General features: G+C 36.3%; 1 protein-coding gene across 3 annotated transcripts in view; it reads left to right on the top strand.

Annotated features, from left to right (window-relative positions):
- Positions 1-23,639, top strand: part of BMPR1A (bone morphogenetic protein receptor type 1A) — a 178,589-nt gene extending 154,950 nt beyond the window's left edge. For all 3 annotated transcript variants that reach the window (XM_036926539.2, XM_057505841.1, XM_057505840.1), the window contains 6 exons: positions 1,849-1,993; positions 13,442-13,634; positions 15,164-15,461; positions 18,462-18,637; positions 19,658-19,788; positions 19,879-23,639. In XM_036926539.2, coding sequence (XP_036782434.2) covers positions 1,849-1,993; positions 13,442-13,634; positions 15,164-15,461; positions 18,462-18,637; positions 19,658-19,788; positions 19,879-20,004 — 1,069 coding nt within the window. In that variant the 3' untranslated portion in view covers positions 20,005-23,639. The remainder of the gene's footprint in view (positions 1-1,848; positions 1,994-13,441; positions 13,635-15,163; positions 15,462-18,461; positions 18,638-19,657; positions 19,789-19,878) is intronic.
- Positions 23,640-24,094: the final 455 nt, after the last annotated feature.

The raw sequence follows: 24,094 nt of genomic DNA, 5'->3' as shown, positions 1-24,094 counted from the left end.
CCTTTAAAAATGTGTTTAGGGCATTAGAGTTGCAAATGTTGTCTTGAACAAGACACAGAAGCATGTGTCAGAAAGGGAAAAAAGAAGATTGATAATTTTACACCATTAAAATTAAGAACTGACATAAAACACCATAAATGGAATGACATGGCACTGACAGAAAAGACTGTTGTAACATAATTATCAAAGGTTTAGTGTTCAGATTATATATAAAGAACTCCTCTGAATCAGTAGGAAAAAAAGATTAACTCTCCCCCAGTTGAATTACATAAATAGGCAGTTCATAGAATAGGGAAAAAAAAGCATGAATAGGCAGTTCACAGAAAAAACTGAGCTGTGAAAAGGAAAACTCAGCCTCCCTACTAATCAGGGGGAAACAAATGAAAACAAGCCACTATTTCATACCCATCAGGTTTGCTAAAAGTCTATAAATATGACAGCTCCAAGTCTGCATTAGAATGTGAAGAAGTGCCCATTGTGAATATTACATGTTTGGCCAAAGTATAAATTATTCCACTTTGGAGAGCAATTTGGTGATACCAGTAAAATTGAAATATCTTCAAGAAATTATTTTATGTCTAGGTTAGAGATAGGCACAAAAATGTTTCTTGCAACACTTAATTATATTAACAAACTTTTGGAAACAATTCAGATATGGCTGTCAGAGTAAATTGTGGTATATTTATAACAGGAATACAAGGTATCACTTAAATTATTTCCTTGACAGAACTGTGGTGACTAAGACCATGGATTCTAGACCCATACCTCTGGGTTTATTAGCAACCCTGCTTTACCACTTGGCTAGCCATCTGACTTGAGACAAATGAGGATCCCTTAGGCCATAGTTTCCTCATTTGTAAAATAGGAACAACAGTACTTCCCTCTTAGGAGTTTCTTAAGACAAGTGAGTCATAGAACAATGCATGACACACTCATCATCAATAAAAATGATCTATTGTTTTTTAACATGTTTCAGTGTGGATAAATACATAAAACAGAAAGAGGGGTTTTTTTTAAAGCAAGGTGTAAAATATGCCATTTATGTAAATTTGTATCCAGAGAAACAGTGTTTTTTATGAATAGATACATTTATGGCAAAAGTATAAATACATAAAGAGGAAGGAAATAACCACCTTCAGGATAGTGTTTGTCTCTTAGGAGTAAAGGAGGGAAATGGAATTATCAGGAAAATAGCTGGAACTTTAGATATTTCTAATGTTTATTTAAAAAATTTTTAATATAAATATCACATAATATGTTAAATTTAAATGGTCTACACATGGATGCCCATTAATCTCTACCTTCCTATATGTTTGAAATATTTCATAGTTAAGAGAATTTGATTTCTGTAACTCCTTTTCCCTTTTCTTAAAATGGAACTATATGTATCATTCATTTTGATACAAAAATACATACTTATGAATTCAAATGAAAATATTTATGTAAAGTAGAAAGTGAATATTCCTGTATCCCCAGATAGAACTATTATTTACAACTTGCTGTATATCCTTTCTGATCTTTTTAGACATATGTAGATAGATGTAATTTTTTAAAGTTTTTAAGCTAAGATTACACATAGCTTGCTGTTTTTTAATCATACAAATTTTTTTCACTTGACTGTGCACATGGCCATTTTTCCATTTTAATATGGTACATAGAACTCTATCTCATAAACTCCATTTCTGGATAGGATTTTAAACAGGGTATGTTAGTACTGTGGTAAGACAGATTTGGATATGGTCCTATCTGAGGGAAGCATAATGGTGTTGACAGCCTCAAGATTTTTCTTACCTTCGAATTCTATAATTTTAAAATTTTAATGTAGATTCTTTTCTGCTTTTTTAAAAGACATTATTGCAAGAGCATTTCAAGCAGACGTCGTTACAATCGTGATTTGGAACAGGATGAAGCATTTATTCCAGTTGGAGAATCATTAAAAGACCTTATTGACCAGTCACAAAGTTCTGGTAGTGGATCTGGACTACCTTTATTGGTAAGATAAAATGGCATATAAACGTGAATGGCTTATTGATACAGAATGTGTCCTCATGATGGTAGACAGCATTATAGATTAGGGAACATTGCTACACACATTTTTTTTCTTTTTTTAGAAAGATGACTGCAGTAATGCAAGATGGAATTAAAAGTAAGAAATATAAAACAAGGAAAACAGAGGCACAGGCAAGGTTAGGAAAGAAAATGTGATCATGAAGTACAATGGGAGTGCTAAAGTTAGCTCACAAATGTGCTTTTAACAGCCAAGCTGAAGAGGAATCAGGTATAAGATTACTTGCATCTGGTTGGGGAAATTATAACTGCTTCAGATTCTGAAATGAAAGGGAAGTTTCTCCATAGGACACTTCCCTTAGTATAATACTATTTTATCCAAAACACAGGTCATAAAAGTAATTTTAAAGGTAGTTGTAAGTAGTTCTAAAAAGGCTATATATAAAAATAATTCTAATTTAGGAGTCAAAGGGACTCTTATAATAAATCCCCGATATCCAGATTTTTAATTGTTTAATTACATGTGTTTAAATACATTGATCTATAATTTGAAAATTCATTGAATTAAATAGTTGGATTATTCAGTTCAGTTATTCAGGTAAAAAGTAAAACCACCTTTATATGCAGTTAACATGATTGTGTAGAAAATCTCAAGTATTAAACCATAAAGCTGTAACAACCAATATTATTGAGTTTATCAGGGTTGCAGAATATAAGGTCATTATCCAAAAATCATTGAATTTATGTAGACTGTTAGCGAACAATTAGGAATTAAAATTTTTTTTAATAGTATTTAAAATAGCATAAAAAACATGAAGTTTTTGGACTAAGCTTTACAAAATTTACATAAGACCTATACACTGAAAATTAGAAAAACGTTGCCAAAAGAAATTAACAAAGACCTAGGTAAATTGAGATGTGTAACCTGTTTGTGAATCAGAAGACTCAGTAGTAAGATTTCAGTTATCCTAAAATTGATTTATAATTTCAATTCAATCCAAATCAAAGAGCAAACTTTTTAGAAATTGATAAGCTGACTCTAATATTTATGTGAAAATACAGAGGACCTAGTAGAGCAAAAACATTTTTGAGAAAGAACAAAGAGGATTTACTACCTGATTTCTGGCCTTGCTGTAAAGCTAGAGTAATGGACACAGTGTGGTCCTGGCAAAGGACATATATGTGCATATCAGTGGAACAGAATAGAGAGGAATGAACACACACATGTATGATGATTTGGATGTCAAAGTACTGTTAATTCAGTAGAGAAAAAACAAATGGTACAGGAGAAATCGGGCATCCATTTGCCAAAAAGAGAATCTTGACACTTCATGCCATATACCAAATTACCTTGAAGTGGATCATAGACCTAAATGTAAAAGTTAAAAGGATAAAACTGTCAAAAGAAAATGTTTTAGAAGATCATTGTAAACTTGGATTGAGCAAAGATTTCTTAGGACACAAAAGCATAAATCATTTTAAAAAATGATAAATTGGGCTTCCTAAAAATTTAAAACTTCCTATTTAGGAAACACTTAAGAAAATGAAAAAACAATTCACAAACTAGCAACACAGTTCTGATAAAGAATTTGTGTGAAGAATGTATAAAGCACTTGCATGACTCAAAACAAACCAACCAATTTTAAAAAATGGACAAAAGATTTGAATAGACACTTCCACAAAGAAGATAAAAGAATGGCAAATAAGTCATTATCAACATTTTGAAAAGAAGCAGGTTGCCAGTTGACTGAAAAGTTGAGCATATACTTTTTATGAAATGAAGAGTCCTTCTGCTAAGTATTTACAGAAGAGATATGCAAACATGCCCACACAAACACCTGGATGTGAATATTCATAGTAGCTTTATGCATAATAGACATAAATTGTAAACAGCTCAAAAGTCCATCAATTGGTAAATGGATTAACAAATTTTGGTACATTCCTGTGGTGGAATACTAATCGTCAAGAAAAGGAACATGCTGATAGGCAACAGCATCACAGATTTATTTCAAAGCATACTTAAAAGAAGCTATATAGAAAAGGCTACATATTGTATGTTTCCATTTATGTGATTTTCTAGAAAAGACAAAACTGCAGGGTCAGAAAACAAATCAGTGATGCCAGGGACTGGGGTGGGTGGGGAGGGAGTTGTTTTTAAAGAGGTGAGAAAGAACTTTTTGGGATAAAGAAAATGGTTATCTTAATTGTGGTTTCGGTGGTTACATGACTATATTTCTTTCTTTTTTTTTTCTTGCCATTTTTTTTATTAAGGTGTTATTGATGTACACTCTTACGAAGGTTTCACATGAAAAAAACAATGTGATTACTACATTCACCCATATTGAGTCCCCCCCATACTCCATTGCAGTCACTGTCCATCAGTGTATTAAGATGCCACAGATTCACTATTTGCCTTCTCTGTGCTACACTGTCTTCCCTGTGACCCCCCCACACCATGTGTACTAAACATAATACCCCTCAATCCCCTTTCTGCCTCCCTCCCGACTTGGAGTCTGTGAGTCTGCTGCTGTTTTGTTCCTTCAGTTTTGCTTCATTGTTATCCTCCACAAATAAGGGAAATCATTTGGCACTTGTCTCTCTCCGCCTGGCTTATTTCACTGAGCATAATATCCTCCAGCTCCATCCATGTTGTTGCAAATGGTAGGGTTTCTTTCTTACAACTGAATAGTATTCCATTGTCTATATGTACCACATCTTCTTTACCCATTCATCTACTGATGGACACTTAGGTTGCTTCCATATCTTGGCTATTGTAAGTAGTGCTGCGATAAACATAGGGGTGCATAAGTATTTTGAATCTGAAAACTTGCATTTTTTGGGTAAATTCTAGGAGTGGAATTCCTGGGTCAAATGGTATTTCTATTTTTATTTTTTGAGGAACCTCCATATTGCTTTCCACAATGGTTGAACTAGCTTACATTCCCACCAGCAGTGTAGGAGGGTTCGCTTTCTCGACATCCTCGCCCACATTTGTTGTTCTTAGTCTTTTCTATGGTGGCCATTCTAACTGCTGTAAGGTGATATCTCATTGTGGTTTTTATTTGCATTTCCCTGATACTTAGTGATGTGGAGCATCTTTTCATGTGTCTGTTGGCCCTCTGAATTTCTTCTTTGCAGAACTGTCTTTTCATATCCTCCACCCATTTTTTAATAGAGTTTTTTGCTTTTTGGGTCTTGAGGCATGTGAGTTCTTTATATACTTTGGATGTTAACCCCTTGTCAGACATGTCATTTACAAATATATTCTCCCATACTGTAGGATGCCTTTTTTTTCTGTTGATGGTGTCCTTTGCTGTACAGAAGCTTTTTAGTTTGATGTAGTCCCATGTGTTCATTTTTGCTTTTGTTTCCCTTGCTCAAGGAAATAAGTTCAGAAAGAAGTTTATCATGTTTATATTCAGGAGATTTTTGCCTATGTTGTCTTCTAAGAGTTTTATGGTTTCATGGCTTATATTCAGGTCTTTGATACATTTCAAGTTTACTTTTGTGTATGGGGTTAAACAGTAATCCAGTTTCATTCTCTTGCATGTAGCTGTCCAGTTTTACCAACACCAGTTGTTGAAGAGGCTATCATTTCCCCCATTGTATGTCCATAGCTCCTTTGTAGTGTATTAATTGACCACATATGGTTGGGTTTATATCTGGGCTCTCTAGTCTTCTCCATTGGTCTATTCTGTTCTTGTGCCAGGACCAAATTGTCTTGATTACTGTGGCTTTGTAGTAGAGCTTAAAGTTGGGGAGTGTAATTCCCCCAACTTTATTCTTCTCAGGATTGCTTTGGCTATTCAGGGTTTTCTGTGGTTCCATATGAATTTTAAATTGTGGTTCATTGAGGAATGCTGTTGGTATTTTGATAGGGATTGCATTGACTCTGTAGATTGCTTTAGTCAGGATGGCCATTTTGACCATATTAATTCTTCCTATCCATGAGCACGGGATATATTTCCATTTATTGGTATCTTCTTTAATTTCTATTAAGAGTGTCCTGTAGTTTTCAGAGTATAAGTCTTTCACTTCCTTGGTTAGGTTTATTCCTAGGTATTTTATTCTTTTTGATGCAGTTGTGAATGGAATGGTTTTCCTGATTTCTCTTTCTGCTAGTTCATCGTTAGTATATAGGAATGCAACAGATTTCTGTGTATTAATGTTGTATCCTGCAGCTTTGCTGAATTCAGATATTAGATCTAGTAGTTTTGGAGTAGATTCTTTAGGGTTTTTAAAAAAATTTTTTTATTAAGGTATTATTGATATACACTCTTATGAAGGTTTCACATGAAAAAACAATGTGGTTACTACATTTACCCATATTATCAAGTCCCCACCCATACCCCAATGCAGTCACTGTCCATCAGTGTAGTAAGATTCCACAGATTCACTGTTTGCCTTCTCTCTGCTACACTGTTTCTCCTGTGGCCTCCCACACCATGTCTACTAAACATAATACCCCTGAATCCCCACCTCCCTCCCACACCCCTCCGCTTTGGTAACCACTAGTCCCTTCTTGGAGTCTGTGGCTCCGCTGCTATTTTGTTCCTTCAGTTTTGCTTCACTGTTATACTCCACAAATGAGGGAAATCATTTGGCATTTGTCTTTCTCCGCCTGGCTTATTTCACTGAGCATAGTGTCCTCCAGCTCCATCCATGTTTTTGCAAATGGTAGGATTTGTTTCTTTCTTATGACTGAATAGTATTCCATTGTATATATGTACCACATCTTCTTTATCCATTCATCTACTGATGGACACTTGGGTTGCTTCCATATCTTGGCTATTGTAAATTGTAAATAGGGATGCATATGGATTTTTGAGTCTGAGAAGTTGTATTCCTTGGGTAAATTTCAAGGTGTGGGATTCCCGGGTCAAATGCTATTTCTATTTTTAATTTTTTTGAGAAACCTCCATATTGCTTTCCACAGTGGTTGAACTAGCTTACATTCCCACCAGCAGTGTAGGAGAGTTCCCCTTTCTCCACATCCTCATCAGCATTTGTTGTTCTTAGTCTTTTCAGTGCTGGCCATCCTTAGTGATGTGAGGTGATACCTCATGGTGGTTTTAATTTGCATTTCCCTGATGATTAGTGATGTGGAACATCTTTTCATGTGTCTCTTGGCCATCTGAACTTCTTGTTTGGAGAACTGTCTCTTCATAATCTCTGCCCTTTTTTTTTTTTTTTTTTGGTATCATTAATCTACAGTTACATGAGGAACATTATGTTTACTAGACTCCCCCTATCACCAAGTCCCTCCCACATACCCCATTACAGTAACTGTCCATCATCATACTGAGATGCTATAGAATCACTACTTGTCTTCTCTGTGTTGTACAGCCCTCCCCATGCCCCCCACCCCACATTATATATGCTGATCATAATGCCCCCTTTCTTCCCCCCACCCTTATCCCTCCCTTCCCCTCCATCCTCCCCAGTCCCTTTCCCTTTGGTAACTGTTAGTCCATTCTTGGGTTCTGTGAGTCTGCTGCTGTTTTGTTCCTTCAGTTTTTGCTTTGTTCTTATACTCCACAGATGAGTGAAATCATTTGATACTTGTCTTTCTCCGCTTGGCTTATTTCCCTGAGCATAATACCCTCTAGCTCCATCCATGTTGTTGCAAATGGTAGGATTTATTTTCTTCTTATGCCTCTGCCCATTTTTTAATCTGGTTATTTGCTTTTTTGGTATTGAGGCATGTGAGTTCTTTATATATTTTGGATGTTAACCCCTTGTTGGATATGTCATTTACAAATATATTCTCCCATACTGTGGGATGCCTTTTTGTTCTGTTGATGGTGTCCTTTGCTGTACAGAAACTTTTTAGTTTGATGTAGTCCCATGTGTTCATTTATACTTTTGTTTCCCTTGCTTGAGGAGATGCATTCAGGAAGAAGTTGCTCATATTCAGGAGATTTTTGCCTATGTTGTTTTCTAAGAGTTTTATGGTTTCATGACTTACATTCATGTCTTTGATCCATTTCCAGTTTACTTTTGTGTGTAGGGTTAAACAATGCAACAGATTTCTGTGTATTAATTTTGTATCCTGCAACTTTGCTGAATTCAGATATTAGATCTAGTAGTTTTGGAATGGATTCTTTAGGGTTTTTTATGTACAATATCATGTCATCTGCAAATAGGGACAGTTTAACTTCTTCCTTCTGAATCTGGATGCCTTTTATTTCTTTGTATTGTCTAATTGCCTTGGCTAAGACCTCCAGAACTATGCTGAATAGAAGTGGGGAGAGTCGGCATCCTTGTCTTGTTCCCGATCTTAAAGGAAAAGCTTTCAGCTTCTCGCTGTTAAGTGTAATGTTGGCTGTGGGTTCGTCATATATGGCCTTTATTATGTTGAGGTACTTGCCTTCTATACCCATTTTGTTGAGAGCTTTTATCATGAAAGGATGTTGAATTTTGTCGAATGCTTTTTCAGCATCTATGGAGATGATCATGTGGTTTTTGTCCTTCTTTTTGTTTATGTGGTGGATGATGTTGATGGATTTTCGAATGTTGTACCATCCTTGCACCCCTGAGATGAATCCCACTTGATCATGTTGTATGATCCTCTTGATGTATTTTTGAATTCGGTTTGCCAATATTTTGTTGAGTATTTTTGCATCTACGTTCATCAGGGATATTGGTCTGTAATTTTCTTTTTTGTGTGGTGTGTTTGCCTGGTTTTGGTATTAGAGTGATGCTGGCTTCATAGAATGAGTTTGGAAGTGTTCCCTCCTCTTCTATTTTTTGGAAAACTTTAAGGAGAATGGGTATTATGTCTTCTCTGTATGTCTCATAAAATTCAGCGGTGAATATCCATCTGGCCCGGGGGTTTTGTTCTTGGGTAGTTTTTTGATTACCGCTTCAATTTCTTTGCTGGTAATTGGTCTGTTTTGATTTTCTGTTTCTTCCTTGGTCAGTCTTGGAAGGTTGTATTTTTCTAGAAAGTTGTCCATTTCTTTAGGTTATCCAGTTTGTTGGCATATAATTTGTCATAGTATTCTCTAATAATTCTTTGTATATATGTGGTGTCCATCGTGATTTTTCCTTTCTCATTTCTGATCCTGTTTATGTGTGTATACTCTCTTTTTTTCTAGAAAAGTCTCGCTAGGGGTTTATCTATTATGTTTATTTTCTTGAAGAACCACCTCTTGCTTTCATTGATTCTTTCTATTATTTTATTCTTCTCAATTTTATTTCTGCTCTAATCTTCATTATGTCCCTCCTTCTACTGACTTTGGGCCTCATTTGTTCTTTGTTCTTCTTTTTCTAGTTTCAGTAATTGTGAGTTTAGACTGTTCATTTGGGATTTTCTTCTTTCCTGAGGTAGGCCTGTATTGCAATATATTTTCCTCTTAGCACAGCCTTCACTGCATCCCACAGATTTTGTGGTGTTGAATTATTGAATTATTGTTGTCATTTGTCTCCCTATATTGTTTGATCTCTGTTTTTATTTGGTCATTGATCCATTGGTTATTTAGGAGCATGTTGTGAAACTTCCATGTATTTGTGTGATTTTTTGTTTTCTTTGCATAATTTATTTCTAGTTTCATACCTTTCTGATCTGAGAAGCTGGTTGGTACAATTTCAGTCTTTTTGAATTTACTGAGGCTCTTTTGTGGCCTAGTATATGATCTATTCTTGAAAATGTCCCATGAGTGCTTGAGAAGAATGTGTATTTTTTTGCTTTGGGGTTAGAGTTCTGTAAGTGTTTGCTCCATCTGTTCTAATGTGTTGTTCAGTGTTGAAGTCTCCTAGAATGAATGCATTGCATTCTATTTCCCCTTTTGATTCTGTTAGTATTTGTTTCACATATGTAGATGCTCCTGTGTTGGGCACATAGATATTTAGAATGGTTGTATCTTCTTGTTGGATTGACCCCTTTATCATCATGTAATGTCCTTCTTTGTCTCTTGTGACTTTCTTTGTTTTGAAGTCTATTTTGTCTGATACAAGTACTGCAACTCCTGCTTTTTTCTCCCTATTAGTTGCATGAAATATCTTTTGCCATCCCTTCACTTTTAGTCTGTGTATGACTTTGGGTTTGAGGTGAGTCTCTTGTAGGCAGCATATAGATGGGTCTTGTTTTTTAATTCATTCAGTGACCGTGTCTTTTGTGATTTGGTGTATTCAGTCCATTTACATTTAGGGTGATTATCAATAGGTATGTAGTTATTGCCATTGCAGGCATTAGATTTGTGGTTACCAAAGGTTCAAGGGTAACTTCTGTACTATCGTAGAGTCTGACATAACTCACTTAGTATGCTATTACAAACACAATCTAAAGGTTTTTTTTTTCCCTCCTCCTTTTCTTTATATATTAGGTATCATATTCTGTACTCTTTGTCTGTCCCTTGACTGACTTTGGGGGTAGTTCATTTAATTTTGCATTTGTTTAGTAATTAATTGCTCTACTTTCTTTGCTGTGGTTTTATTACCTCTGGTGACAGCTGTTTAGTCTTAGGAACACTTCCTTCTATAGCAGTCTCTCCAAAATACACTGTAGAGACAGTTTGTGGGAGATAAGTTCCCTCAGCTTTTGCTTATCTGAAAATTGTTAAATCCCTTCTACAGATTTAAATGATAATCTTGCCCGATAGAGTATTCTTGGTTCAAGGCCCTTCTGCTTCATTGCATTAAATATATCATGCCACTTCCTCTGGCCTATAAGGTTTCCGCTGAGAAGTCTGATAGCCTGATGGGTTTTCTTTTGTATGTGATCTTATTTCTCTCTCTCGCTGCTTTTTATGGTCTGTCCTTTTCCTTGATCTTTGCCATTTTAATTATTACATGTCTTGGTGTTGTCTTCCTTGGGTCCCTTGTGTTGGGAGATCTGGGCACCTCCATGGCCTGAGAGACTATCTTCTTCCTCAGATAGGGGAAGTTTTCAGCAATTACCTCCTCAAAGACACTTTCTATCCCTTTTTCTCTCTCTTCTTCTGGTACCCCTATAGTATGAATATTGTTCCATTTGGATTGGTCACACAGTTCTCTCAATATTCTTTGATTTTTAGAGAACCTTTTTTCTCTCTGTGCCTCAGTTTCTTTGTATTCCTCTTCTCTAATTTTTGTTTCATTTATCGTCTCCTCCACTGTGTCTAATCTGCTTTTAAAACCCTCCATTGTATTCCTTAGTGATTGGATCTCTGACTGGAATTCATTCCTGAGTTCTTGAATATTTTTCTGTACCTCCATGAGCATGTTTATGATTTTTATTTTGAAATCTCAGGAAGATTCATGTGATCAGTTTCATTTGACTCTTTTTCTGGTGTTTTTACGATTTTTGTTTGAACCAGTTTCCTTTGACATTTCATATTTTTATGTGGCACCCTCTAGTGCCCAGAAGCTCTACTCCCTAGAGCTGTTCAGCCCCTGGAGCAATGTCAGGGGTCACAGGGGAGCGGTATTGGTGCCTGGGGGAAGGAAAGAGCTGTTTCCTGCTTTCCAGCTGCTATGCCTGTCTCCACTGCTAGAGCCAGTGGGCTGAACACACAGGTGTAAGCCTCTATGCTTTGCAATTGTAGCTGCTATAGGCAGGGCTTCCCTCTGGCTGGCCTGATGCCAGGGCAGGGGCTGCTGGTTTGTGAGCCATGGGCAGGCTAGCCGGGAGGAAGGTGCAGCATGCTGTGTGTTACTGTGGGGGGCCTTGGATCTGCGTATCCAGCCAGGGGGATGGAGTGCCTGAAGCTCCTGAAAGTTCCCAACCTGCTGGTCAGAGTGCGCCCGGACAGTTTTGTCTACTGTCCTTTCTCCTGAGCAGTAAGCTCTGTGCGGTCCTTGCCACTTTGGCAGCCCTCTCACTATTAAGAGGTCTCTCAAACTGCCCGCCTTTCTTTTGTCCCAGAGCAGCCCAGTATGGATCCCTGTTTTCAACAAGCAGCTGGAATCTCAGTCTCTCAAGGTATTCCGCCTGTCTTAGCCACACTAATCACCAGAACCATCCAGTGTAAATTCGTGGTCCCAGAGTAAATATCCAGGTTTAGGTGTTCAGCAGTCCAAGGCCTCCACTCCCTCCCTGCTCCGTTTCTCTTTGTCCTGCCGGTGAGCTGGGGTGGAGGAAGGGTTTGGGTCCCGCCAGATCACAGCTTTGGTACCATGAGGTGTGTTCTTTTCTCCAGGTGTATGCAGTTTGGTGCAGCCTTCTTTCTTGTAGCTCTTTCAGTTTTAGTTGTATTAACTATATTTTCATATTATATGTGGGTTTAGAAGGAGGCCTCTGTCTCACCTCTCATACCACCGTCTTTAATCCTCTCTGACTATATGTTTCTTAAAACACAGTTCTCAAAAAGTGAGTTTTATTGTATATATAAGTCATACCTCAATAATCCTGACTTTCTAAACAAAATCACCAAAGGATTCTGTAATAAGTGATACAAAATGTCAGTTTAGGTATGCACAAAATCTAGCCCATTTTAACTTCATTTCTGACCTGGATCTTCATTTTTTTAAATTTAGAATGGTTACTGATGGTTCTGAAAATGTATGGTAGCAATTAATGTGCATCTTTCATTCAATAAATATTAGTGAACTCAATTATTATCCTTCAGGTATTATAAATAAATATCTATATTCTGTGAGTAGGGGGAATAAAATTCAAACAAATACATAAATAATAACATTATAATTGTAGTAAGTGCAGCAACTGAGAAGTGAGTATATGTGCTATAAACATGTTTAACAGAGAGAAAACAATGCTGTTACAGGGAGCTGCACATGCAGAAAGCCTCTGAGACAGGAATGAGCTTGACTGATTTCTGCAAGTTGAACTAAGGTACATAAGAGGGGTGAGTGATTATAGTGGATGATGAGGCTGGAGAGTTAGGCAGGGGCCAGGTCATGTCAGGTCTTAGAGACTATCATTTAGGTTTTGCTGCATAATGCAGCACCCCAAAGCTTAATGGCTTCAAGCAACGAACAGTTATTATTTCTCATGATTCTGTGGGCCTGCTGGTAAGTTCTTTTTCTGGCCTTGCTCAGCTAGAGCTAGATGGTATAGTCTATGCACATGGCCAGTAGTTTACCTGGTATTATTCATTGGTCACTGGGTTCCCCAGAACAGAAAGAAAGGGCAAGCCCCAATACATACTTTTCAAGTCTTTATTTGCATCACATTTGCCATTGTTCTGTTGTCCAAAGCAAGTCATGTGGCCAAGCCAGGAGTCTGTGGAGACTACCCCAAGGCTGTGTCCCAGAGGATAAATTAGTTAGACTGGTTTTGCAAACTATCTGCCACATTAATGGACCTGTTAGTTTGTGGTTTCAGGGTATATTATACATTGTTTCATCTTCTTTTAAATGCATTAGAAATTTTAACAATGGACTTAAGTGGTATATCTCATCCTTTCTGATGAGATGGACTCTAAGACCACTTTCTTAGTGTTACAGGTTCTTTTCATGAAGAATCCAAAACATTTTACTTTTTTCTATTAAGGTTCAGCGAACTATTGCCAAACAGATTCAGATGGTTCGACAAGTTGGTAAAGGCCGATATGGAGAAGTGTGGATGGGTAAATGGCGTGGTGAAAAAGTGGCGGTCAAAGTGTTTTTCACCACTGAAGAAGCAAGCTGGTTTCGAGAAACAGAAATCTATCAAACTGTGCTAATGCGTCATGAAAACATACTTGGTGGGTACACATTTGATTTCAGTCAATTCCATATTCTGACAAGGTTAGTGGAATGTAGGTGGAAGCCTGCCATAAAGGCTTTGAAAACATATGTGAATTCAGTTCTGTGCATTTGGCTAGAGAAAACCCAGTAGAATACACAGTTTAAATACAACATAGTCCCAAATGTAACCAGCCACTTTTTTACTTATTCAACTGAGGAAACAGCAGTGAGTTTCACTTTGGAGGTAATGTTAATTTTTGGATTTAACCCATGTACTAACAAAAACCAACTCTTTTAAAGGTAGTTTAAGTAATTTTCTAGAGTGACTTTATTTGTACCTTTTGCCTCTTGTAAGCTAAATAACTTGCTCTCACGCGCGTGTGCGCGCACACACATGCGCACTAGATGTAGCCAACTTCATTTATGTTTATCCTTAGTAGGTTTCTCCTCCACCCCTACTTACACAACAGCAAAATAATTTGGCTGTGATCTGATCAGTAGTATTCATAAACTCATCTAGGTTTCGTGACTTCTTTCAGTTACCATTTCCCCCCTCTTTGAGCATGGGTAGCACATTGCCAGGAGTATCGTAGACACTTTTGTTAGTTTCCTAGGGCTCTCATAGCAAGTTACCACAAACTAGGTAGCTTAAACAATAGAAATTTATTCTATCAGAGTTAGAGAACCCAGAAATATAAAATTAGGGAGTTGGCAGGGCTGTGCCCTCTGAGGGCTCCAGGGGAACTCAGTCTGGAGATTGCCAGCAATCTTTGGTGTTTCTTGGCTCAGTGACAACACTCCCCTCTGTCTTTGTTGTCACGTGGTCTTCTCCCATGTATGTTTGATCCACATATCCCTCTTGTAAGAGTACCAGTAAGTGACCTTAGTATCACCTCATCTGAGCTTCATTACATCTCTTGAGACCCTATTTCCAAATAGGTCACATTTACAGGTATCAGGTAGATGTGAGTTTGGCCAGTGGGGGTGGGGGAGGACTGTTCAGACCAGCACTCACTGACCTTTTTGTGAAGAGAGAGAAGAGAAGAAAGAGCAGGAGGCTAGGAGGCCAGTATTGTGCACCTACCTGAACAGCCAGACTGAAAAGGCAGATGTGATGAGGCATTGTCAGGCAGGTGGGAGCTGGCTTAGTTAGAGGCAAGCTTTTGATTGAATCTTTGTAACTTTATTATTTTCATGTGTCTGCTTTTCAACATGAAATTGAGAGCCTTTTCCACATTCCTTCTTTATATTCCTCAAGCTTAGAGAACCAGGAAGCTTGGTAACACTCTTCCAGGTTCTATGGCATGTGATCTGTTTCTTGGTTGCATTATAGTCATTTTCATAAAATTATCATTAAGATTATTTTAAATGTGTTATGTAAGTGTAGAGCTATATGTGTACATGGCAGAAATAAAAATTTTGGTGTTTTTCCCAGGCAGATTACATTTTTATTATCTGTACTGATAACCTAAGTTATTCTCAATGTCCTGAATGAACATTCATTACTACCTCTGATAACTAACCTTTAAACTCATTAATTGAACAGGTTTTATAGCAGCAGACATTAAAGGGACAGGTTCCTGGACTCAGCTCTATTTGATTACTGATTACCATGAAAACGGATCTCTCTATGATTTCCTGAAATGCGCTACACTAGACACCAGAGCCCTGCTCAAGTTGGCTTACTCGGCTGCCTGTGGTCTGTGCCATCTCCACACAGAAATTTATGGCACCCAAGGAAAGCCTGCAATTGCGCATAGAGATCTAAAGAGCAAAAACATCCTCATCAAGAAAAATGGAAGTTGCTGTATTGCTGATCTGGGCCTTGCTGTTAAATTCAACAGGTGAATGGTTCTTTGCCTGCTGTTTTGAAATTATTTTAATCTCCAGAGGATATTAGTATATTTGTATTCAGGACAGTGGAATACCAGACATGTATAGTTGCACTAATATAGTTATATACATAAATAGTTGGGATTTTTTTTTGTCTTGGTGGTTTTTTTTTAACAAAAATTACATTTTACACTACGTAATTCTTTATTTCCTGCTTTTTATTGTCTTAGACATCCTTCTATTTCAATGTATGTAAATCTACTTCATTCTTTTTAATAGTGTTGATGCAGACTTTTCCATTATATGGATATACTGTGATTTATTCCATCTGTGACCTGATGGGCAATAAATTTTTCTTCTGCTTTATTTCTATCATTAAAAGAAAGTTTTAATGAACATTGTAGTTTATTTATGTATAATATACTTGAGCTCTTCTTGTACAAGTATTTCTTCATGATGGATTCCTACAGAAGGGTCTCGACAAAGAATATATTACAAATTATCCCTTTAGAAAGTGTGCATCAATTTATACTCCTATAAACAGGGTGGAAGTATGCCATTTCTCCATCACCACCTGATATTGTCAATATTTTTAAAACAACTAGGATTACCATACTTTTAGGAAACTGTTTAAGCTGTTTTAATGTTGTTATAACTCTAGAATACAGCAGCCATTTGACTTCAGAATTTTGGGCCATAAAGTAAAAGTACTAGACCATAATAAAGCAAACGTTAAGAGTTAAGTCTCACCCTTTAGTTGTTAGAGTGTTCTAATCGTGTGTGTGTGTGTGTGTGTGTGTGTGTGTGTGTGTGTGTGTGTGTGTGTGTGATCGGTGCAGTGTTTGTTGGCTCAAATACTCATCAAATGTTGTTTAAGAAAATAACGATTTTCTTTGCTTCAGAGTAATTTCCACAACCTGCCAGAACAGGGAACCTAAGCAACAAAGCATGTTCATGTCTTGCAGCTCTAAAACTTAGTCCAAAATTACAAAAAACCAATAAGCATGATTTACTGATTGTCCATAGAATTGCATAAATATTACCCACAATAGAACGAGGTTGGGCCATAATGAAGAAAATATAATCCTGTGTCAGTAGGCTGAGTTTATCACAGAGAATGGTAAAAGCAAATGATTCCTCTCAATGTATTTTTCTCATTGACTTGTTCTGGGACATAATCATCTACACTTTTTCTTATATTTAGTATTGTCCTTTTTCTTAGAAAGGCACTAAACTTGTGACAAAATTTGACCTGACCCGCCACTGCCTCCGTCTCCGGCCGCGGGCGACGAGGAGGAGCAGGTCGGCGCGGTGGTGAAGGGCAGGAGCGCAGGGCCCAGCGCCAGGAAAGGCAAGGGATAGATGGAGAAGCAGAAGCTGCGGGAGAAGCGGTGCTCCACGGCCGTGGTCAACATCTCCGCGGCCGAGTGCTTAGATGAACATGAAGATGATGAACGAAGCAGGGCAGAAAGAACAGAAACGAGAAGATGCAATACACAACAGAACATGATGCGGAATGAAGCCCTAATTATTAGACCCAGGCAGTTCCTATCTATTGCAAGAGCCATCTAGAACAGTTTCAGGCAGATACAAAATATTTCTCAGAGGCATCTAAAAGTCAGTGTGTTTAAAAGAAAATGTGTGAGACCTGGTGGCTTTCAGTAGTTGGCATCAAAATCCACTCTAGCTCAAGTCAGAAATCTAGGTATTGTTTGTGACCCTTCTTTCTTAAGAATTCTTTGTATGTGTGGATAACAGCCCTTTATCAGCACAACCACTGCCTCTGAAGACGATATCTCAAGTAGATATCCCCGAACAGGGAGAAGTGGATTCAGCAGATACAACAGGGATGCAAGTGCTTCAGGTAGTTTGGTCTCAAGGAGCACAATGGAAAAGAAAATTGAAGATCTTGAAAAGAAAGTAATAAGAGAAAGGCAAGAAAAAAGACTTGTGAGACTAATGCAAGATAAAAAGGAAATGATTGAAAAACTCAAAGAAGAAATTGATTTGTTAAATAGAGACCTAGATGACAATAGAAGTCTCTATTTCATAGAAGATGAACTACAGACCACAAAGAAGAAATTGATTTGTTAAATAGAGACCTAGATGATGACAATAGAAGTCTCTATTTCATAAAAGATGAAATAGAGACCACAGATGAACAACTGAAGCAGGAGAATAAAACTCTTTTGAAAGTTGTTGGGCAGCTAACATTTTAAGCATGCTCTAAAAGAATGGTGACATTTCCGAAACTTCTCTCCCAAGGAGAGATGTGCCCTGGTTGATGTAAATGGAAAGTTCGTCATTTTCTTCATGAACACTTGGTTGGGTGGCACAGTCATCTGCATTTTCTCTTGTTGCATGTGATTCATGCTTATGTAACCCACCAGGTGTTTCAAGGGACTAACGTTTGAATAACTAAACATTGGAAATGTGGGTAACTAAAAGAAACTCAAGGTCACATGCTACAGAGAAGTCAAGTCTGTCAAAATCACAGCTGAGCACATTTGTATATTGTAACTTTCTTAAGTATATTAAACTTTGTATTAGTGCTTTTAAAAATAAATGATAGTTTTTTTAACCTTGAGAAAAAAAAAAACAACCTGAGCTGATGTGAGGCGTTTATTGTCTCCATGTATCTAGCTTGTATGAGTATTCGTGTTGTTTTCACTGCTGACATAGTAGTGACTTTGAATAAGAACACTGCTTCAGACCCTATAGGGAATGTTATGTATAATATGTAGCATATATTTAAAGGGCATACTCCTTTTCTAAAATTTGAAAGATGCTTAATTTCAAAATATATCTGGTCCAGATTTCTGATACGAGAATGTGGAAATATTAGCCAGGTAGGTAAATAGGTACATAGATTGGCTGGTTTTTATTTTATTTATATATATTATGTATATATTACAGGGAGAAACAGACACTGACTTTTACAAAATATGACAAAAATAGAAGATAAACAATTTTGTTCTTAGCCCGAACCTATTGTCTGTCTTCTATTTCAGTGATACAAATGAAGTTGATGTACCCTTGAATACCCGGGTGGGTACCAAACGCTATATGGCTCCAGAAGTGCTAGATGAAAGCCTGAACAAAAACCATTTCCAGCCCTACATAATGGCTGACATCTATAGCTTTGGCCTGATCATTTGGGAAATGGCTCGTCGTTGTGTCACAGGAGGTAGGCGTTTATAAAAATGGCATGTTTCTGGTTATGTATCCTCATCATTAAGAATATAAGAGCTCCAGTTATGTAATTTCTATGTCATGCATGTCAGGGATCCCTAAGACCATTCCCAGGTTCTAGATTTCACAAGAAGGACTCAGAGGACTCATCATATAGTTGTCCTCACCGGTAAGATTTATTGCGGTGAAAGGAAGCAAATCAAAATCAGCAAAGGGGAAAGGTGCCTGGGGGCAAAGTTCAGAGGAAGTCGGGCATAAGCTTCCAAAAAGTCCATTCCCACTGGGGTCACACAGGACACGCTTAATTCCTCCAGCAACAAATTTTGACATCATATAAAATGTTGCCATCTATGGATGTTCGTTAGCGGCTTAGTGCCCCAAGGTACTTTGAGAGGCTGGTCACATGGGCACCCTCTGCCTAGCATGTCCCAAGACTCCAGTTGCAGAAAGAAAGCAGATATTCAGTATATACACCACATTGTTTTTAAGCTGGGCACAGTGGGCCACCCTTACCATTTAGGGAAAATTTTGTATGCCTATAGGGAACTGTACCACATAAGTTTCCAGACCCCAATCAAGGGCCCACCTGGCCAGCAGGCCTTTTGAGGATAGCAGTTGTAGTTCTAAATATGTTAACTTTTCCTGCAAATCATGTTGTCTTTCTACTGCAAAACAAAACAAAACAAAATAAAAACCATATTCATTAGTAGGAACTGTTATACACACAAATAATTAGATTAAAAATTAAGGGTAAGTGAGCATTTCACCTTGCATATCCCTTTTTTTATATTGTTACATCCGCAGCTGTGATGGAGACTCTGATGGAGGCTGAGGAAATGATGAGACATGAAAAAAGAGAATATATATTTATTATTAAGAGTGAATCCATGCTATGATTTTTTTTTTTAATGTAGAAATCAAGTTCTAGTTCCATAAAGATCAGTAAGAGGTGCTGAACAGCTGATAGAATTTGTTCATCTACCATTTTTGTGCCCACTCTGTTTTTTCCCTGCAGGGATAGTAGAGGAGTACCAGTTGCCATATTACAACATGGTACCCAACGATCCATCATACGAAGATATGCGTGAGGTCGTGTGTGTCAAACGTTTGCGGCCAGTTGTGTCTAATCGATGGAACAGTGATGAAGTAAGTGGAACCAAGTCCCTTGAGTAAGTAGTGATTGTTAAGTGTTGCCAAAGATACTTACCTGCTCTCTATGTTCTCTTTGTTTTACAGTGTCTACGAGCAGTTTTGAAGCTAATGTCAGAATGCTGGGCCCACAATCCAGCCTCCAGACTTACGGCTCTGAGAATCAAGAAGACACTTGCCAAGATGGTTGAATCCCAAGATGTAAAAATTTGACAGTTAAACAATCATGAAGAGAAATTCCAGACTACAAGAACTGTTTTCACCCAGGGAATGGGTGGAGTTAGTGTAGATTAAGGATGTTAACTTGGTTCTCAGACACTTTCCTCACTACACCTTCACAGGCTGCTAATATTAAACCTTCCAGTACTCTGTAAAATACAGCTGGGAACTTCTAGACACTTAATTCTTTATATATGGACAGCTTTGTTTTAAATGTGGTTTTTGATGCTGTATTTTTTTGGAGGGGGAGGTTTTATGAACTGCATCAAGACTCCAATCCTGATTAAGTCTCCAGTCAAACTCTGGGTACTGAATTAACTGATAATAAAACGGTGCTTTCTGTGAAAGCCTTAAGAAGATAAATGAATTCAGCAGAGATGGAGAAGTAACACTTTTGCCTTCTACGTAAGAAAATTTAATCTATTTGTATTCTACCTTTGTAAACAGCCTATGGATTATGATCTGTTTGGGATACTGCTTAGTTTATGATAGTTGGTCATGCCTTGATAATGGGGGATGTGTGTGTGTGTGTGTGTGTACATACATGCACACCAGGATTCCTCTGCTGCCATTTGAATTAGGAGAAAATAATGCACAGGAAGATACTGGTTTGGGGCTTTAAAAAATACATTATCTGACCAAGATTCGCCAGTTACATAAAAGCCATTTACCATGCAGGTGAGCTAGCTTCTCTACCAACTTTATTTTTAATATAAAGTTGTTATAAAGGCCAAAAGACATTTAAAGTCTGTAAGTGTGGATTGTTTTCCTCCACCATCTTTTTTTTTTTAATAATTACTGTTTTTACTATGAAAAGCATCCTGTTTAAAGTTGGAGCTTCCAATGCCATGAACCTTCTAAAGAAAACACTTCTTATTGAAGTGAATTACTAATTACTGCATTTGATAGCAATGTAAGTGCCTACAGCCATGTTCTGTATTCTTTATTCTCAGTAATTTTTAAAAGGGAAGTTATTTATATTTTGTGTATAATATTCTTTATTTGTGAAACACCTCTTTTACAACCATATTTTATATGTATACATACATACATTCATACTGTAGAAACAGAGCTCACATGTACCTCAGATCCCATGCTTTAAGGGAAGGAAATTAAAAGATTATCAGAAAAAATAATAAAGTATAACTACATGTAAGTTTTAAGATTTAGCACATTCAAAATAATCTAGGATTTCATTAACTTCAGGCCATAGACATTCATAAAGATAGCTATCACCTCAAATTTCCTTTATGAAAAGATCTTATGAAACTAGAAATTTCTATTTCAGAAATGATAAAAATTTATCAACAGCTATTTTAGACATTTAAGTCATTTGAGAGTTTTGGTTTTATGATCTCTATTTCATAATTCGTGAAGGCAATGAAGAGTCAGGAAAAAAAGTCCAGTATCTAATCAGTATCTGTTATCTCTACTGTTTAGGCGTTACTCAATAAAATGCTGCATATTTTATGGATGCCTTGTTATCCCTAGGGATAATTCTGACTTACTTAAACTTATATTTCTGTAATGTCCTTTAAATATTAATGTCTATTCTGAACAACCAATAGATCATAAAGTGAGGCAGTTTTCTTTGAGTATGACATAAAATAAATGTAATTATATCAGCATTATAGTCAAAAAACTTTAATAAAGGGAAAAGTCAGAGCATGTGCGTCCATTACCAAAAATTTGGCTTTTAAGGATGAAACATATATTTGACTGTACATCAAATTTAAAAATTTTGAAACTAACAGTTTTGGCTAAATTTAATAATTTTCATCTAAGACTAAAAGTGTTCATCAAGATAAGTAAATTTACATAATGACAATACCCAATAACTTCCTCTTTCAGAATGTTTTCCCCATCTCTATACTGAGAAATACAGATATTTTAATCTAAATTGCCAAGTGATTTAAGAATACTTAAGAACTCTGATCTACTTGTTAGTCTAAGGTTAACCTGAATTAATTTTTTTATTTGATAAACTATAAATCTTTAAATTATTTGTCATCTTAAAATATGTAAGGAAAAATGTAAGGAATAAGCTCTGTTCTTTAAAACATTAATTTTAGTATATGTAAAAAAATTAGTTTATAAGTACGAGATCACTAATGATTTTTTTAATTAAATTGATTTATTAAAAATGATATCAAGATTAACCTTAGAAACTTGTTCAGTAACTATTTTCTAGTATAGCATGTTCTTTAAAAAGCAAATGATGCCATATATGAAATCCTAAACTTTAAAAAAGTTGCATAAAACTTTCTTCTGTTCTTATTACTCTTACTCTTAAATTTATAAGTTTACCCAGTAAGTAAAATATTTAAAGACTAAGAAGTATTATGTATCATCATAGATAGTAATTTGTGAAACCCTAGACACCCATTGTTTGGTTCCAGTTAAAAGTTTCGCATTTTAAAAATGTGTGGCTTCTGTCTGTCATCCTTTTAAATAATGCACACATAAAAAAAAAAAAAGCAAAGCTACTTGAATACCACAAAAGTTAACACCCAGAATTCCTATAAGTTCTCGATATACTGGTAAATATCTCTAGAATTCAAAGGCACATTAGGATTGTGTTTATTCTAAGCTTTGCCTGTGCTTTCTTACTGAACACGTTACTGAAGTATAAAATTTGAATCTAATTCTCTGGAAATGATTTCACAAAAGATATTTCAATCAATGTTTTATGCTGCATTTCCAATGTCCCAGGAGTTTTCTAAACTTAAAAAATGACCAGTAGTTTTTGAAAGTTATGTTTTCATAGAATGTGCCAGATTTTGTATTTATGCACTCTAAAAAGGATTTAGTACCTTTTTTCCCCAGATGCTTTGCTTCTGTTTAGAACAAAAATGCAATACAATTTTTAAAAGAATCGTGCATCTGAGTTGGCTCAAGATCAAATAATTTATTCCAGCCAAGATTTTATAAATTAATTCACCTATGTTTCTTTTCATACATGTTGTTTCTGAATATCTAAAATAATTGTAACAGCTGTAATACTAATTGATTTAAAAGGATTATTGCAGCTCTTGTACTGTTTGAAAGTGGTAATATTTATTATTTCCTTGGGTCAGATCTTAAAATAATGGTGTAGCAGTTCATCTTCTTGTCTCAGTACTGTTACAAAGTCACAGAAAAACTGCAGAGAGCTGACATGTTCATAAAAAGCAAATTAAATCTGGGGCAGCATCACATGAAGCCATGGGTAATGATTGTCCCATAAGGAAAGTATGTGAATAGTGCTTTTGCAAGAGTAAATATATTACTGTAATTTTAGCTTGTGCTCTGTACCATGCTTTCAATGGAATTATTTAAGCCCTTTTAGTGATTGTTGTCCTTGCCCATTTAAAAATGAAAGTGTAGTATATATTGTATAAAATAACATTATAGCTTAATTAGGGAAGTTGTACATAGACATTGAAAGGTGGGTTAAAACAAGCAGTTTTATTAAGCAGTTGTAAAACACCAAAAATATAGATTCATCTTTGATATGTAACACACTAAATGTATTTTGTATAGCATCTGGTTTAAAAGGTGCCTTATTAAGTTTACCATTAATTGCTTTGTTCTATATATAGATTACATCCAATGTATCATTTTTAAGTAAATAACCTTATTTTAGTATACTTTAGTGATGTGTTTTGTGATACTCGGACTGGATTGTGTATCAGAAATCACACGTCTGGTGAGATTTTATAACAAGTTAAGTTGGTGTACAGTATCCCTGAGATGTGCTTCTCAGCTGTCTGAAACTAGGTATGGAACACGGGGCAGGTAAGTAACCATGTGCTCTTTCCTTGGTGTAGAGAAGTTACAGGCCTATCATAGCAAAGGGTTGTTTTCCTTTAAAAAAACAAAACAAAACGTTTTTCCTAATCTAAAAATATGTACTCACTGAAGAAAATTTGGAAAACAGGAAAGAATAAAGAAGCAAATCAAATCACTCAAAATTCTGTCCTGGATGTTACAAATACTAATTGAATGTTTCTTTTGAATCTTTTTTTTTCCTGATGCTTATTTATTTACAACATGAAGATCATAGTATGTCATTATATCCATTGAAAACATAATTTTAAAAAAT

This window comes from Manis pentadactyla, chromosome 8, assembly GCF_030020395.1.
Source record: "Manis pentadactyla isolate mManPen7 chromosome 8, mManPen7.hap1, whole genome shotgun sequence".
In the NCBI taxonomy this organism is placed as follows: Eukaryota; Metazoa; Chordata; class Mammalia; order Pholidota; family Manidae; genus Manis; species Manis pentadactyla.
This window is presented reverse-complemented; position numbering and strand designations above follow the sequence as displayed.